At 39.2% G+C, this 16,824-nt stretch overlaps 1 protein-coding gene across 3 annotated transcripts in view; it reads right to left on the bottom strand.

Annotated features, from left to right (window-relative positions):
- Positions 1 to 10,402: 10,402 nt before the first annotated feature.
- Positions 10,403 to 16,824, bottom strand: part of PTPDC1 (protein tyrosine phosphatase domain containing 1) — a 47,969-nt gene continuing 41,547 nt past the window's right edge. For all 3 annotated transcript variants that reach the window (XM_068974071.1, XM_068974072.1, XM_068974070.1), the window contains exons 7-9: positions 15,373 to 15,558; positions 13,138 to 13,248; positions 10,403 to 10,839 (exon numbers count right to left, since the gene is read on the bottom strand). In XM_068974071.1, coding sequence (XP_068830172.1) covers positions 10,723 to 10,839; positions 13,138 to 13,248; positions 15,373 to 15,558 — 414 coding nt within the window. In that variant the 3' untranslated portion in view covers positions 10,403 to 10,722. The remainder of the gene's footprint in view (positions 10,840 to 13,137; positions 13,249 to 15,372; positions 15,559 to 16,824) is intronic.

Genomic DNA, 16,824 nt, shown 5'->3' with positions numbered 1-16,824 from the left:
GAAAAACTGTACAAAAAAGATCTTCACGACCAAGATAATCATGATGCTGTTATCACTCACCTAAAGCCAGATATCCTGGAATGTGAAGGCAAGTGGGCCTTAGGAAGCATCACACAAACAAAGTTAGTGGAGGTGATGGAATTCCAGTTGAGCTATTTCAAATCCTAAAAGGTGATGCTGTGAAAGTGCTGCACTCAATATGCCAGCAAATTTGGAAAACTCAGCAGTGGCCATAGGACTGCAAAAGGTCAGTTTTCATTCCAATCCCAAAGAAAGGCAATGCAAAAGAATGGTCAAACTACCACACAATTGTACTCATCTCTAGCAAAGTAATGCTCAAAATTCTCCAAGTCAGGCTTCAACAATACGTGAACTGTGAACCCAGATGTTCAAGCTGGATTTAGAAAAGGCAGAGGAACCAGAGATCAAATTGCCAACATCCGCTGGATCATTGAAAAAGCAAGAGAGTTCCAGAAAAACATATTTCTACTTTATTGACTATGCCAAAGCCTTTGACTGTGTGGATCACAACAAACTCTGGAAAATTATTCAAAGGATGGGAATACCAGACCACCTGACCTGCCTCCTGAGAAATCTGTATACAGGTCAGGAAGAAACATTTAGAACTGGACATGGAACAACAGACTGGTTCCAAATAGGAAAGGGAGTATGTCAAGGTTGTATATTGTCACCCTGCTTATTTAACTTACATGCAGAGTACAAAATGAGAAATGCTGGGTTGGATGAAGCACACGCTGGAATCAAGATGGCCAGGAGATATATCAATAACCTCATATGTGCAGATGACACCACCTTTATGGCAGAAAGTGAAGAACTAAACAGCCTCTTGATGAAAGTGAAAGAGGACAGTGAAAAAGTTGGCTTAAAGCTCAATATTCAGAAAACTAAGACCATGGCATCCAGTCCCATCACTTCATGGCAAATAGATGGAGAAACAGTGGAAACAGTGAGATACTTTATTTTTTTTTAGGCTCCCAAGTCACTGCAGATGGTGACTGCAGCCATGAAATTAAAAGATGCTTGCTCCTTGAAAGAAAAGTTGTGATCAACCTAGACAGCATATTAAAAAGCAGAGATGTTACTTTACCAACAAAGGTCCATCTAGTCAAGGCTATGGTTTTTCCAGTAGTCATGTATGGATGTGAGAGTTGGACTACAAAGAAAGCTGAGCACCGAAGAATTGATGTTTTTGAACTGTGGTGTTGGAGAAGACTCTTGAGAGTCCCTTGCACTGCAAGGAGACCAAACCAGTCCATCCTAAAGGAAATCAGTCCTGAATGTTCAATGGAAGGACTGATGTTGAAGCTGAAACTCCAATACTTTGGCCACCTGATGAGAAGAGCTGACTCATTTGAAAAGACTCTGATGCTGGGAAAGATTGAAGGTGAGAGGAGAAGAGGATGACAGAGGATGAGACGGTTGGATGGCATCACCAACTCGATGGACATGAGTTTGAGTAGACTCCGGAAGTTGGTGATGGACAGGAGGCCTGGTGTGTTGCAGTTCATGGGGTTGCAAAGTCGGACACGAAGAGCGACTGAACTGACCAACAGACTAAATGTAGTTTTTATTCTATCTGTGGGATTGTGGCTCTTCTTGGTTCTTCTGTTTGCTCTCTGATGGAGGAGGCTAAGGGGCTGTGTAAGTTTCTTGATGGGAGGGCCTGACAGTGGGAAAAACTGGGTCTTGCTTTGGTGGGCAGGGCCTTGCTCAGTAAAACTTTAATCCAATTATCTGCTGATGAGTGAGGTTTTGTACTCCCTCACTGTTAGTTGTTTGGCCTGAGGCAACCCATCCCTGGGGTCTAGGGCTCTATGGTAGGGTTAATGGTGACCTTCAGAGGGTGTATGCCAATGGGGGCCTTCCAGGACTACTGCTGCCAGTGCCCCCTTCCCTGTGGTAAGCCCCTGTCGATCCACGCCTCCACAGGAGACCCTCCAACATTAGCAGGTAGCTTTGGTTGAGTCTCCTGTGGGGTCACTGCTCCTTTTCCCTTGGTCTGGGTACACGTAAGATTTTGTTTGTACTCTCCAAGACTGGAGACTCTGTTTCCCTCAGTCCTGTGGAAGTCCTATAATCAAATCCCGCTGGCCTTCAAAGAGACTGAGAATTCCCAGTCTCTTTGTTGGATCCCCAGGCTGGGAAGCTTGACATGGGGTTCAGCACCTTCACAACAGTGGGAAAACTCCTTTTGTATCATTGTTCTCCAGTTGATGGGTCACCAACCCGGCAGGTGTAGGATTTGATTTCATCGTGGTTGTGCTCCTTCTATTTCACTGCGGCTTCTTTGTCCTTGGACGCGGGATGTGCTTTCGTGGTGGGTTCCAGTATCCTCCTGTCAATGGTTGTTCAACAGCTAGTTGCAATTTTGGTGCTTTTGCAGAAGGAGATGAGTGCATGTCCTTCTACTCGGCCATCGTGAACTGGAAGCTTAAATAACTTGGTCTTTTGTCTGTCCAAAGAGTCTTTTCTTTTTCCTTTAAAAAACCAATGATTTTACTAGAGTATGTGTCACTGTTGACCAGTCTGGGTTGATTTTTCCATGTAAATGGAGTAAATTTTTAGTATATACTTGTAAGTACATTGCTCTTTCACTGAGTAATTTTTTTTAATAGTGTAGTTTTTAAAATTATTATTTATTTTTTCCCATTATTTCAGCTTTCTTTTTCGGATATACCTGTTGTACTTATGTTGAATCTTCTTTGTCCTCTGTATCTATCACTTTTCTCAAATCTTCTTAAACTTTACTTTGTAAATTTGTTTTCTTCCTTCCCTCCTTTGTTTCTCTCGGACTTATTTGCTTTTTTGCTTCCCAGCGGTGCTAGTGGTAAAGAACCCACCTGCCAATGCAGGAGACATAGGAGACACAGGTTCAATCCCTGGGTCAGGAAGATCTGCTGGAGGAGGGCATGGCAACCCATTCCAGGAGAATCCCATGGAGAGAAGCCTGGTGGGCTACAGTGCAGAGGGTCACAAAGATTTGTATACAACTGAAGCAGCATAGCACATAGCACATCCATCAGTGTAATATTCAGTTTCTCAAAATTTTCCTCTTTATTTCTAATTCTTTTGAGTTCATCTTTTTTTTTCAGACCTTGTTTTTAACCAATCATCTCATTTCTGAATTTTTCATATTCTATTTTTTTGCTATCCTATTATAGCATCTATAATCTTAATTTTTAAAGCTCATTTAAATATTAGACGTCTTTATTTTGCAAGCATATATCTCTGCATTCTTTCATTATTTATAGGAATGTTATTCCAAATTTAACCCATTAATCTTTTTAAAATAATTTTATATGGGATTGTTGTTCATGTTATATGAGATGGGGCAGAACTGCTTCCCTAGCTTTATAGTTTCAGGATGCTTTTCTCTGTGGTTTTTGAAAGTGATGAACAAAATAGCTCAAACAAAAAAACCTCATACTTTCCGTTCCTCTCCCAACTTTCCTTTCCCTCTTCCTTTGCACTCATTTCTCTCTCCTTGTCAAACTGAATCCACTTCCAGCAGCATCACCTTTGTGGGAGGCTTTGCAAAGGAGCTTTGGGCTGTTAGTTTTGACTTGATAGAGGCCATACGCTGTCAGGGATACCTGTAGGGGACCTGAGACTCAGGTGTCTGCAACCTTTACTTTTTCATTAGAGTATTAAGATGTTATGTGCATTTCTCACGCTCATGAATGTACAGTGTAGTTTTCCAGTGGTTACAAGATGTGTGATAGTATAACAAAATGAGTCCAAGGCAGATATGAGAATCCAGTTGTTTTCTCTTGTCAGAACTTAGAGATTTGCAAAAATTAAAAAAATGCCACTAACTCAAAAATATTTATATTAAGAAGTACTGAATGGGTCAATTACTAATATATATATGTGTGTGTGTGTGTGTGTGCGTGTGTATGTGTGTGTCTGGGCATGTTAAATCACTTCAGTTGTGTCTGACCCTTTGTGACCCCATGCACTATAGGCCACCAGGTTCTTCTGCCTATGAGATTCTTCAGGCAAGAATACTAGAGTGGGTTGCCATGCCTTTCTCCAGGGGATCTTCCCGACCCACGGATCAAACCCTTATTGTCTCCTGCATTGGCAGGCAGGTTCTTTTCCACTAGCACCACTGGAGAAGCCCTATATATATATATAAAATATAATTATATATAATAATATGTAAAATTATATAATTGTTATAATTATTATATGTATAATTATATATTATATAATTACATATTATAACAATATAATTGTTATATAATTATATTAATGTATAATTATACAATATATAATTATATAATACATATATAAAAATGGATAAGTATTACATAATAGAAATAAGCAAAAGCTTTTTGAGGAACTCATTGATTCTTAGGAGAGCAAAGTGGTCCTGAGATAAACCAGTCAGAACTGCTGCCTAGGAGCCTGTGTTTGTTGCGTGCATTTGTGTATGTGGAAGCCACTGTTGTATGCGTGCACATGTTTCAGTGACTCTACAGCTTTGCTTTCTTTGCTTTGCACAGTCTCTCAGTTGCTGAGAGTGGGATGGTGAAGTTATAAGCCTAACTGTGGCTCTGTCTATTTCTCCTTTCAGCTCTACCAGATTTTGCTTCATGTATTTGGAAGCTCTGATGGTTGGTGTGGACTTACTCAGAATTATGTGTCCCTGGTGGGCTGATCCTTTTATCACTGTGTAATGTTTCTGTGGGGAAGGAAATGGCAACCAACTTCAGTATTCTTGCTTGGAAAACCCCATGGACAGAGGAGCCTGGCAGGCTGTGGCCCATGGGGTTGCAAAAGAGTCAGACACAATTTAGCGCCTAAACAACAGAAACAAATGTTTCTGTAATTTTTTAGTCTACTTTATCTAATAAACCATTCTGTTTTTAATAAGTAATGTATGATATAACCTGTCTATAACATTGTATTTTAATCTTTCTGGAAGGTAGGATTTATTAGTCATTTTTATCTACAAAGCCAATCTGTCTTTGGTGCATTTAGACCATCTGAATTTAGGTAATTGTTAGAATTTGTCAGCCATTTTATTATTTGTGTTTGCTTGTTTTCTGTATTCCTCATTCTTCTTCTCTTTCCTGTTGTAGTTATTTGAAAATACAAAAAATTCCATCTTGATTATAGTGAGTATATTACTACAGTTTTCCTAGTGCTTACTCTAGATATATGTAACTTGGCATAGTCTACTGGCATGGGATGTTTTATTCTCCAGGCCAGAATGCTGGAGTGGGTAGCCTTTCCCTTCTCCAGGGGATATTCCCAACCCTGGGATCAAACCCAGGTCTCCCGCAATGCAGGTGGATTCTTTACCAGCTGAGCCACAAAGGAAGACCAAGAATACTGGAGTGTGTAGCCTATCCCTTTTCCAGCAGATCTTCCCGACCCAGGGACTGAACTGGGGTCTCCTGCATTGCAGGTGGATTCTTTACCAACTGATCTATCAGGGAGGCCCGTTGAATGAAGTGGAGAACCATTACTTCCATTATGCCCCTATACACTTCACTTCCTTGTTTTTATTTATTTAAATTAATATTTACTGGAATATAGTTGCTTTACAATGTATAGCAACTATACATTTTCTACCATATAGCAAAGTGAAGCTATATTCCATTATGTCCCTATACACTCCACTTCCTTTTTATGTAAATTAATATTTACTGGAGTATAGTTGCTTTACTATGTTAAGTTTCTACCATATAGCAAAGCACAGCTATATATATACATATATCCCCTCTTTTGGGGGTTTTCTTTCCTTTTAGGTCACCACAGAGCACTGCATAGTTTCCTGAGCTACACAGTAGGTTTTCATTAGTTATCTATTTCATACATAGTATCAATAGTGTACATATGTTAATTCCAATCTCCCAATCCATCCCACCTTCCCCTCTTGGTGTCCAAACATTTGTTCTCTACATCTGTGTCTCTATCTCTGCTTTGCAAATAACCCATTTTTAAACATAACTGACCCAGGTATTTTTTTCTATATACACTGACACCAGGGCTCTACTTTCCCTTCCTCTACCCTCTTCCCTTTTACCCATATTACATTTGTTGAGTCCTCCCTATGCACCAGGGTTACACCAGGAGTAGCAGTTTCATGGATGAAAAGAAATACCAACAAATCCAGCATCTTACGTTTAAGTCACATGAGACACACATACGGAGGACTTTGCTTTTAAACTTTATCACCTCTTAAAAGGCCTGTCTCCAAACACAGTCACATTCTGAGGTACTAGAGGTTAGGATTTCAACATATGAATTTTAGGACTTAATTCAGCTCATGACACCTCCCTACCTCTGGGGTCATCAGGTAGTTGAATTTAATTACATTTAACAAAGTGTTAATTAATACATAGTTTGAAGGGATCAGAGCTGAGTTTTGAAGGACACTCAGAATTAACAATAATAAAGTATTGAGAATTATTCTTCCACCATTGTATAGAAAGCATGAAGGTGTGGGCTGAAGTGGGTAGCTAAGTGGCAGACAATGCAGAACTCATTTTGGGTGCTGATGGAAGGAGATGGCATGAACAAGTGACACACAGACATGCACTAACTAGACTTGGCTCCTGATGGAGGGATGAATGTCTGAATGATTCCTGGGTGTCCTCAGCGTCAGCAGAGTGGAAGCTCAGAGGAGCACAAATCAGTTGCTGAAAGAATAGTTTTATATTAATCTCTTTCTTTTTTTGGAACTCTGAACATAAAGGATATCCTTAGAAAGTAACTGATCATCTAAACTTTGCTAAAATAATTTAGAAAATGTCACCTACTGGCCCCAGGAAAATGAAATTTAGTATTCGGTTGAATGTATAAAATGGCCCATATTTGATCATTTTTGACCTGCAGAAATGGCCATTCAGTATGGTTCAACATAATTCAATGTCTGAGTAGTCTGTTTTATTCTTAAGAGGAGAAAGAAATGAAAAGGCAATTCACTAAATCAAAACCAAGTAATATTTGCAGACTGTAATCAAATGGTTAGGTAAGTGGGAATGTATTCTAAAAATATAACTTTTCTCCCAAAGAGGCAATCTGAAAAGTAAAACATCTTTTAATTTTAATCAAGAAAGCCAGGAGGCAAGGGCATAATAGCCTTCTCTTGTGATGTAAATTGCAGTGGATGTATGAAACTTTTATTTTTCAGGGCAAAAGATTTTATTATATTAAATCTTATTGGGACATTATTTTTAGTGACTAGCTACTTTAATTGACAATTTAGAACGAAGGTTCACTACAGCTCTACTGTTGAATGGCTCCATTGTGGTTACTTGTAAATCAGTTTTATTGTCAGCCAGCGCTGGGCTAATCAGAGATCAGCTCATGCTTAAAAGCATAACTAAAAAATAATCCACCGCTGTGTAACAGGATTTGTTGAATCTTTCTCCTATCATTTTATCTGTAAATAATTTTCAACCATTTTCCTAACACTGAAAAGTGAAAGTCGCTCAGTCGTGTCTGACTTTGTGACCTTATGGACTATACAGCCCATGGAATTCTCTAGGCCAGAATACAGGAGTGGGTAGCCTTTCCCTTCTCCAGGGGAGCTTCCCAACCCAGGGATCGACCCAGGTCTCCCACATTGCTGGCGGATTCTTAGCTGGTAAAGAATCTGCCTGCAATGCAGAAGACCCTGGTTCAATTCCTGGGTCGGGAAGATCCGTTGGAGACGGAATAGGCTACCCCCTCCAGTATTCTGGGAGTTGCAAAGAGTCGGACACGACTGAGCAACTTTCACTTCAATACTGAAAAGGGCTCCTTCGGTAAGGTGTTACTCTTGGGTCACATTCATAAAAAGCAGCAAAGGAAGTGTGGTTCTTACTGAAAATGTGTCAATGCTTAATAATTTTGAACAACAAAGATCGTGTGAGTAAGCTGTCACTTTTAAACAATTCCTCAAATTATCCTCAAATTATTTGGGGGCCTTCAGATATCAAGAACTTGGGGCACACACTCTGTCTACAATATACTATCTCTGGAAACTTTTTCAGACCTCTAGAGAACAGCCAGAAATAGCACCCAAGCATATAAGCAAGTGTCCTCCATTTAAGAGAGAAATACAGAAACTTCCTCTCTATTGAAGTATGATATATGTTTATTTTCATTGAATCCAGAGTGATGAAAGCACATACTCTTTCTCAGATAGAACTGGGAAGTTGGTTGAAGCTATGAGAAAGTAGATCAGCATAGTGTTTCTGAGTTATGCAAACAGATGAAGAAACTTTAAAATAGCAGCACTTCATCTCAAAGAGCATCAGCAAGTTCTCTGAAACAGGAAAAAAACAGAAGTGGCAAGAAATCATGCACTTTCTATATATGTATGTATGTTTGCGTGTGTGTATCACACACACACATATATAATAGCAATAGAGTGAGCTCAGTCTTTTTCAGAGGACAAAATTTGTAGGATATTCCCACTGAAGTTACAGATAATGCAGTGCTCTCTAATGCCCTCATGGAGTCCAGTGCTGAAAGCGCCTCAAGAAGGAGAACATACTTCAAAGTCAGTCAGAGGGGAATCCTTTCATCAGCCAAGTATGAAAAGTATTTCACTCCTGGCCTGGTAAGAGAAGTAATCAAAACAATGCATGTGCTCAGCCATGGTAGTTAGGTTCTGAATGTGTGCAGTTTTGGCTCTTTCCACTCTGCTGAGCTGAATTTTTGTAGGCCTGTAACTTCTTCTAGTAGGTAGACTTCTATCCTCTGGGCTACAGAGAACTCTTCACCAGTTCAAATACTGGAAGGCAGGAATCCTGCTGACCTTGAGATTTTCCTCCCATATTTCTCTTAGAATCCTCCTATCTGGCTGTCTCCACCCCTTGGTCATTCTGAACCAACAGAGTCAGAGCTGACTACTCAGTCTTCTCACTAGGAAATCCTAATCACAAAGCCAAATCTTTATTATCAGGATCTCAAGAGCACTAAACTAAAGAAGTACAAGACAAAGATCATGTGCTTTTTCCCCACTTTTATTCAAATAAATACAAAACCTGTATACAACTTGATTCATCACACCATCTCTCTTTCTCAGAGTGGTACACTTAGATTTTAGGCAGGCACTGCTGTGGTCACAGCATGGCTGTGCAGGATCTATCCTCTAATCTGAAATGATCATTTGAGACCGACAAAGATGAGGATAAATATCTTTTTAGGTGTAAAATACATTATCTTTATAATGTACCTTTGGATAAATGTAATTGTTTTCTCCCTGTCTTTCCCAGATCAGGCACTTGAAAATAAGAAATTTCAGGAATGGGCAAACCAGTTCACTAAAATTCACTGGATTTGATTTCCTAAAAATTCAAACAGTATGGCATTTGCCACTAGAGTTAGTGAGACCAATAATGACAGACATTTTTGATGTACTAGAGTTGATTCAGAAATGTACAAGTTGGAGAAATTTCATTTCTTGTAAATTAGTTACTCTCTCTGAAATTTTGTCTTTAAGATTAAGTAGTAGCTTTAGTTTGAAACTGGTTTAGTATCACTTTTATTGGGAAAAAAAGAGTCTTGGCCTCTTGTGCCCCACATATTCACTTAAATATTATTTAATGGCTTTGATTACTGATAGTTTGGTTTATAAGGAACTAAATAATTTAGGCAATTACTTCCTCTTATCTAAAACCAGTAGGGTGAATGCAACCTACAATGAGTCAAATTCAATTTAAACATCTAAATTCTCACAGAAAAGCAACCAAAGATAAAGCCCTGAGGCAACTGGGTCTATGAAACAGTAGATTTAGGACATGTGGGCTGGCGCTCATGCTCTATCACCCCATCAGCATGAACAGAACCGCCTCTGGGGCGTGGCTGTGGCTATGGCGCCCGCCCCTGTAAGACAGTTCTGCTGGAGTCCTGCAGCTTCCTACACTGCTTGTCACCGATCCTACTTTCTCTGTAAAGATGCTGCTCAGCTCAGCAACAGCCCAGGAGAGTGGGAATAAGGCTTGATGTGTTAAGAACTGTTCCTTCCGCCTCTGACAGCAGAGGTCAGTGAGGTTGTCAGGAAGCCTGACAAAGAGCAAGCCTATTTCCTACAGTAAAAAGTCCCAAACACTGTACTGTCAATCCTTTAAGGTAAAACTAAAACACTCACAAAAATAATACATTTGAGACTCTTTGCCACATGTATAAAAAGAAAAAAACAAAAAATTCAAACAAATGTAAAAAAATCCTTTAAAATGTAACAACAGCCTTCTTATAACAAATATCATACAGTTTAAGACACTTGGTGACTTCCTTAAGGTCATGTATCAGGGCATACACATTAAAGTTTTACTATTAAAATTATCTATTTGGTAAACAGATAATTCCATCAATAAAGAGAAGAGCTCCATCAATAAAATAATTGTTTTGGAAAGAGGAGTTACAACTTTTCCCAAAATGTCAAAAAAGAACAAGGATGTAAATACCACATTCTTAAAATATTAATACAACAATATTAATTCAGTTAAATAAATACATAAATAAAAGAAGTGGCACTGACTTTATGGCAATTTTTTAACATAATATAACTGAAGGATATTTTAAAATAAATAATTGCTCCAAACTGGAACAAGCATTTCTGGGCGCAAACCGAGAGCATCTGAAATACAGTGCTATGAAACGAAGCAGTTCCACACTTCAATTTGTTCAGTTATGAGCAGAAATGCCACTCAGATCTTCAAGTCTGAAACAGTCATGAAGGGAAAGTCAGCGTCACTAAATGCCAGGCCCAGGGCTATCTTTTGTCATTTTTCTTTTTTCTTCCAGTGTGTGCTTAAATATTTTCTTCAGGGTGTTGTAGACTATTGGTCCATTTTCAGAATCAAAATTAACCTAGTGATAAAGAAAATTTATATTCAGTATAATATAACAAGAATTCAGGATACTATAACCAGTCTTTATTCTGGGAGAAAAGAAAGGGGGTGGAGAAAAACAAAAACTTACAAACAAAATTACATATAATTAAAAAGGACACACAATACAGTTCACATATTAGTTTAAATTCAAGTAGTGTATTAGAACTGCCAATTATGTCAATACTAAACTTAGAAATGAAAACTAAAACAATTAAATCTAGTGCCTGGATAGGTACTGTACTTATGAAGCAAGCCAACAGTGAGTGTGATGGGGGTTTTGAATCCAGAGACCAACCATGGCTGGCCTAAGGGGAAAGTCTCCTTATTAAAACAATGCACACCAGCTTAACTGTTGCACTAGGTGACCTGAATAGCAAGCCTAGCTCTCTGTAAGCAATTGTAGCCTCGGGTCATATCTAACCTTTCTGTAAAATGGAGATCACAACATCCATCTCCTTAGGATTTCCGGGAGTACAAAATAGGAAGATCTAACATGGGCATGACACTTGTAAAAACCTCTGTGTAAAAGTTAATTTCCTTTCCCATTGGTGGGAAGGCACCTCGTACACATATTTGGATTGTTTATCCAAGTTCACTGTACGGCAGGGTTGCAATGACATTAGGACAGAGCACCAGAGCAATCACCACATCTCCACCCTACTCCCACTGCCAAATGTGCAACTCCTTAGGAAAGATCAGGACTCCTTGACCAGTGATCCCTTCCCTTCTGGAGGGAGACAGGAAGGCCGTTCCCTCCAGGGGGGCTGGGAAGGGTCTCACACAACTTGTGGACACCGGCAGAAGACATGACAGAGTTGGGGCAACCAACTTTATGGCTGAAGGCAGCAGACTCCATAATCACATGGGTTCCCTTGCCTTCCAAGCCCCCTGGGGATGATGCAGAGGGGCACAAGTGGAGGCCACACAAGCGAGGAGTCAGCCTCAACACTGAGGAACTCCCCAGTGTCTGATGAGGGAGCTGTGCCAAGGCTGCTGAGCTGTGGCCTGAAGGAAATCTGATCTATTACACTGGAAGCAGACGCTACACAGATTTCCTTCACGAGCCAGTCTGGAATAAAAGCTATCAGGGCCTCTATTCCTAAGACTGTACACAAGCAAAGAGACCCAAGAACAGTCTTCTAATGTTTTTATAGACATATTTGGAACAACCAGTATATTTAACTTTTCATTAGTATTGCTGTGAAAGGTCAACAGAAGTTGTAAAGAATTCCTACTGCTTTCAGGGAGATCAGTATTAAGGACTTATTTTTAATTAAATTCAGAAATTTAACTTTATCTTAATCATTGTTTTGTCTATCCTATCTGCAAAACTTAATAACAGTAATGGCCTGAACTGCATACTTTGTTACACACCAAACCACAACCCTCCCCACAGAGCAGGTAATCTCTGGGTCTATGAAAACATAAACACAGTTGTAAAAGATCACATAATTTGGTTTTGATGTGCTAACTCTGGAAATAGTCACAAAGAGACTGAGAGGATGCAAAGTGGTTAGTGCTGTAAAGCTCTAGATGAAGAAAAAAGCTCCTGATGCGGAACACAGAAATCTGTAAGAAGGACATCACTTTGGAAAGAGTGGATGGGGAAAGAGAATGGCGTATGAGTACAAATAACAATTGCTATTAATATAAATGTTTGCCAAAGACACTGTCATCAAAAAACAGGGTTCTTTGTTTAATGATATTTTGGTATCACATACAAGAGACACAAAACAAATTAGCTGAGGGGAACCTTTTCTCTTGCCATGAAATCTGGCATCTTTCTTCAGTCAGGAAAGACTACTGCAGGACAAAAGGATATGCATGGAAAGGAAACTTTGCTTAGGATTTGCTAACCAGACACTGTTCTGAACTGGCAAAGCTGGATGTTAAATTCTCAATACGCGGTTTCTTGTTCAGACTCAAAGTAGAACTGGCTCAAGAAAAAAAGATTCTCTCCTAGGGTTAGAATTCTACTAGGCACATGATTTTAAAATATTCCCTCAACACTCAACTGTTTCTCTCTACATAAAAGTTCTTTGTTTCAAAGTTTTCCTTCAAAAAACCCACCGTTCAGCCTTTTCTCATATCATTGTTAGAAAACTGGTATTTTTTAGCCAAAAGTCTGTAACTTTCATGAAATGTCAAACATATTTCCACTAAAGAGAAACATGGCCAAAAGTTTTATTTTAGAGAAGGCTGATGACCTCTGGATTCTGATTTACTAAGATTATGCTGACTGTGGTATGAATTGGGAAGGAGGAGTGCAACCCACCTTAGTGAAAGCTTTAATGGCACGGGCGAGAACAGCTTCCTCCACATCTGCAGGAATCGTCTGCAGGCTCACTATGCAATGCAACACGCAAAGAATAGTTTGTTGCTGGCCCTGTTTTGCAGAAATCAAAGTCAAACAAGTTGTCTGGAAAATGCCTCAAGAAATAAACTCAAAACAACTGCTGAGCCAAGAACTGGTTTGCAATCAAGTATTTACTACCTCAAATACTAAACTATCTACCAAGGGCTCTACCAGTGTTTACTGTTATATGTTAATCTGAACAGCTTTCAGGAGATAATATCAAAGCTGGTTATTTATTACACAAAATACAGTTGAATCTGAAGATAAGTGCAATTTTTAATCGAATGCCTTCCATACAGTGTACTGAAGATGATTCATTCTTGCTGTTTCTAGACAGTCACTCAATACACCTAGCAGATACTGGCACCTCACAGAAGTATGTGTACTAGACAGCTGAGTACTCAGCACTCAGCGCCTTCATGTCCTGCCAGTTGCAGACAATACTGAACGGGGAAGGACAGAAGAAAGAGCACCACAGCCCTCCAGGAACATGCTAAAGCATAAGGGGAAAGGTCCCTGAAGAATGAGTCCCCAGCTTAACTCCTAAGGGCTGCTTCCTTTGGAGAAGCAAAGGAGAAGCCCTATCACTGGAGCAATCTGCATCCAACACACCCTGTCCACTGAGTCACTAATTTTACTTCTGAAAATCTACTCCAACGACATAATCTGAAATGCAGGAAAACATGTAATCACAAATTATCATTACAGTGATCTGTATCAAAACTGTAAATAATGTAAACACCCTACATGTGAGAACTAGAGTGAATAATGTGGAAATAGCACAATGAGACAGAAAAGTACAGGACTTCGGTGCCAGGGTTCGTATCCTGCTCTGACACATGCTGCATGCTGTGGGCAAACTGCTTCACACTCCCTCTTCTGAAAAGTGGGGCCTCTACCTCTCTGAGCAATGGAGATGAACAAAGGTGAAAACAGAAATTATGACCTAGCAAGGGCCTGGCCCACTGCCACCCAATCAGTGAAAGTTAACTGCCTTCCTTATCCCTGCTCCGGATTAATCTCTGTCATTCAAATGCTCATGGGCATCACACAACTGTGCACAAATGCCTGTGTGTATCTCTGTGTGCCTATATTAAGCAGTAGTTAGTAGTAGAAGATTTGGAAGCAATGAAATGTTTATACCACAGCATAGCAGATTACTCAAGGCTGATTATGAGGTAACACTGTTTCCTGAAACAAAACAAATCCTATTTATAGATGAAAATTTACTATCTCTACATGGTTAAAAATACTAAATTGTATAAAAGAATCTACAATGAAAAGTCTCTCTTGCTTTCCAGATCCACTGTCTCCTATTACTATTCTCTAAAGGCAACCATCATTATCAGTTCCTTATTTTTCCTTCTATATTTTATATATACAAAATTATACACATAAATGGATATGTGATACACACCCTTTTTAAAGAAATACAAATGAATGTATATTCCAACCCACTTCAGTTAGTCACATTATATGCTCACAGTAAATAAGTAGAAACAAATACCTGAAAATGAGAAAGTAATTAGTTATAGCATATCTCATATTAGAGTATTATCTACCCATTTAAGGTTACATTTATGAAAAATACATGGAAAAACATCTATGTTATAATTTTGAGCAAAAACGAAGTATAAAATTTTATGTGAAATAATTTTTACCAAGTTAACATATGTGTTGATAAGACTGAAAGAAAAAACTTGAAAATGTTTCAATGAAAATGTTTAAAGTAGCTCTCCTGACTCATTTGATGTTGGGAAAGATTGCAGGCAGGAGAAGAGAATGACAGAGGATGAGATGGTTAGATGGCATCATCGACTCAATGGACATGAGTTTGGGTGAACTCCGGGAGTTGGTGATGGACAGGGAGGCCTGGCGTGCTGCAGTTCATGGAGTCACAAACAGTCAGACACGACTGAGCAACTGAACTGAACTGAACCTGGGGTTATGGGTATTTTCCCATTTTATTTTTGTATCTTCTGAATGTTTATATTGGGGATGCATTTCTTCCCTTGCCTTGGAAAATTTTAAATTAGACCTCAATATAGAATTCTGTGTGAGTCCTCTTTTTTTCTTAAAATGGTTATTTTTAGTGTGTAAAACTTGTACTGAGAGCCTCAGTTAACTTCATCAACTGTTCAACAGCTATTTTACCTTTTCTAATAAGAACAGTGCTTCCGAGGCATCTGCACATCTGTCAACCAACATGTCCATGTCCTCTTTGGTTATCACAGGCTCCTTTAGCTGCTCCACCCAAGACCACATCAAACTGCACAGGATGAAAGGATCCTTCTCGCCACATATTCTTTCCCAAGCTCCATCTCGGGAATTTAGTTCTTTCTAAAAAGGGAAGGAGAAAGAAAAAGAAAGAGAAAGGAGAGCGGACAGGACAAGAGAGGAGGGAAAGGTACAGAGAGAGAGAGACAAAGTGAGGGAGAGGAGGGCAGGGAGGCATGCTGTGACATCTGATGAGCCCTAGCCTCTCCAGGAGAGTAAAGTCTCAGGCTCTGAGGTGGGGACTGGAACCCCTCCCAGTGGTCCCACTTTTACCCTGGGCTAAGACATTTGATTTCTCTAAGCCTCAGTTTCCCTTTGTGAAATTCATCCCCACCCCACTGGTGGGCTGAATAAACTGAGAGGGCTGTTAATGCTTCTGATACTAAGAAGGATTAGTTAACCCGAGTTCTCTATTTCATTCAGAAACCACAGAAACAATTCAAGAAGGAAACTTTCTTTTCAGGCTCCTTAGAACAAAACAAATATTTACTGCAAGGAAGTTGAATGGTAAATGAAAAAGTATAAAAGTGCCAAAAAGTTAATAAATATGATATATATAACCTATTTTTTTCAAATTCCTTTTTAGAATCCCATGTAAAATTTAACAAGTCCTGCATTCTGAATTTGATAGGGTAAAACAACTAGAAGTTTTGCCAATACTCCAAATGCCTGGAGATAATTTAAGGAGATTTTAAAACTTTACCTCACAGAGAGTAGGGGGGAAAGTAAGGTAACTATTTTGATTCTGAGAGGGTTCAGATTTATGTTTTAATAAATAAAATACATGTTTGCAATAGTAATAAGCAGAATAATTACCACCATTCATTCATTCACCCAAGCTAATACTCATAGAAAACTTGTAGTATGACAGGAATGATGACACAAGCCTTTTCTCTGCTTCTTACAGCAACCCAGCATAGAAGTCCCCTTTACTGATGAATGTACTGGGAGGCTCATGAAGGAAGTGACTTGCCCAGGAGCCCAAACTAAGAGAGCACATTCCCAACCCAGATCTGCTCTACCCCAGTCTGTGATGTTTTTCTCATGCTATCAGGGTCCTCCAGCACTGGTTTCTCTTTATTTTCTCCTAAATAAGCCCAAACTTTTAGTTATGCATAGTCCTTCATATCTCACAGATCACGTACATAGCAGAGTAGCTTTTATTCAATTTTATGTTATGCAGAAACGACATGACTCATAGACCCTCTTAGTAAAATGACCATTACATCATTGCTGTTTTCTGAAAATTTCCAATGGGGCTAGGAAAAACATCAGGGATGATGAAAAGTATTAAACACATGAACTGTACCCTGGCTCTGCTACATTCAG

This window comes from Capricornis sumatraensis, chromosome 6 (assembly GCF_032405125.1).
Source record: "Capricornis sumatraensis isolate serow.1 chromosome 6, serow.2, whole genome shotgun sequence".
NCBI lineage: Eukaryota > Metazoa > Chordata > Mammalia > Artiodactyla > Bovidae > Capricornis > Capricornis sumatraensis.
This window is presented reverse-complemented; position numbering and strand designations above follow the sequence as displayed.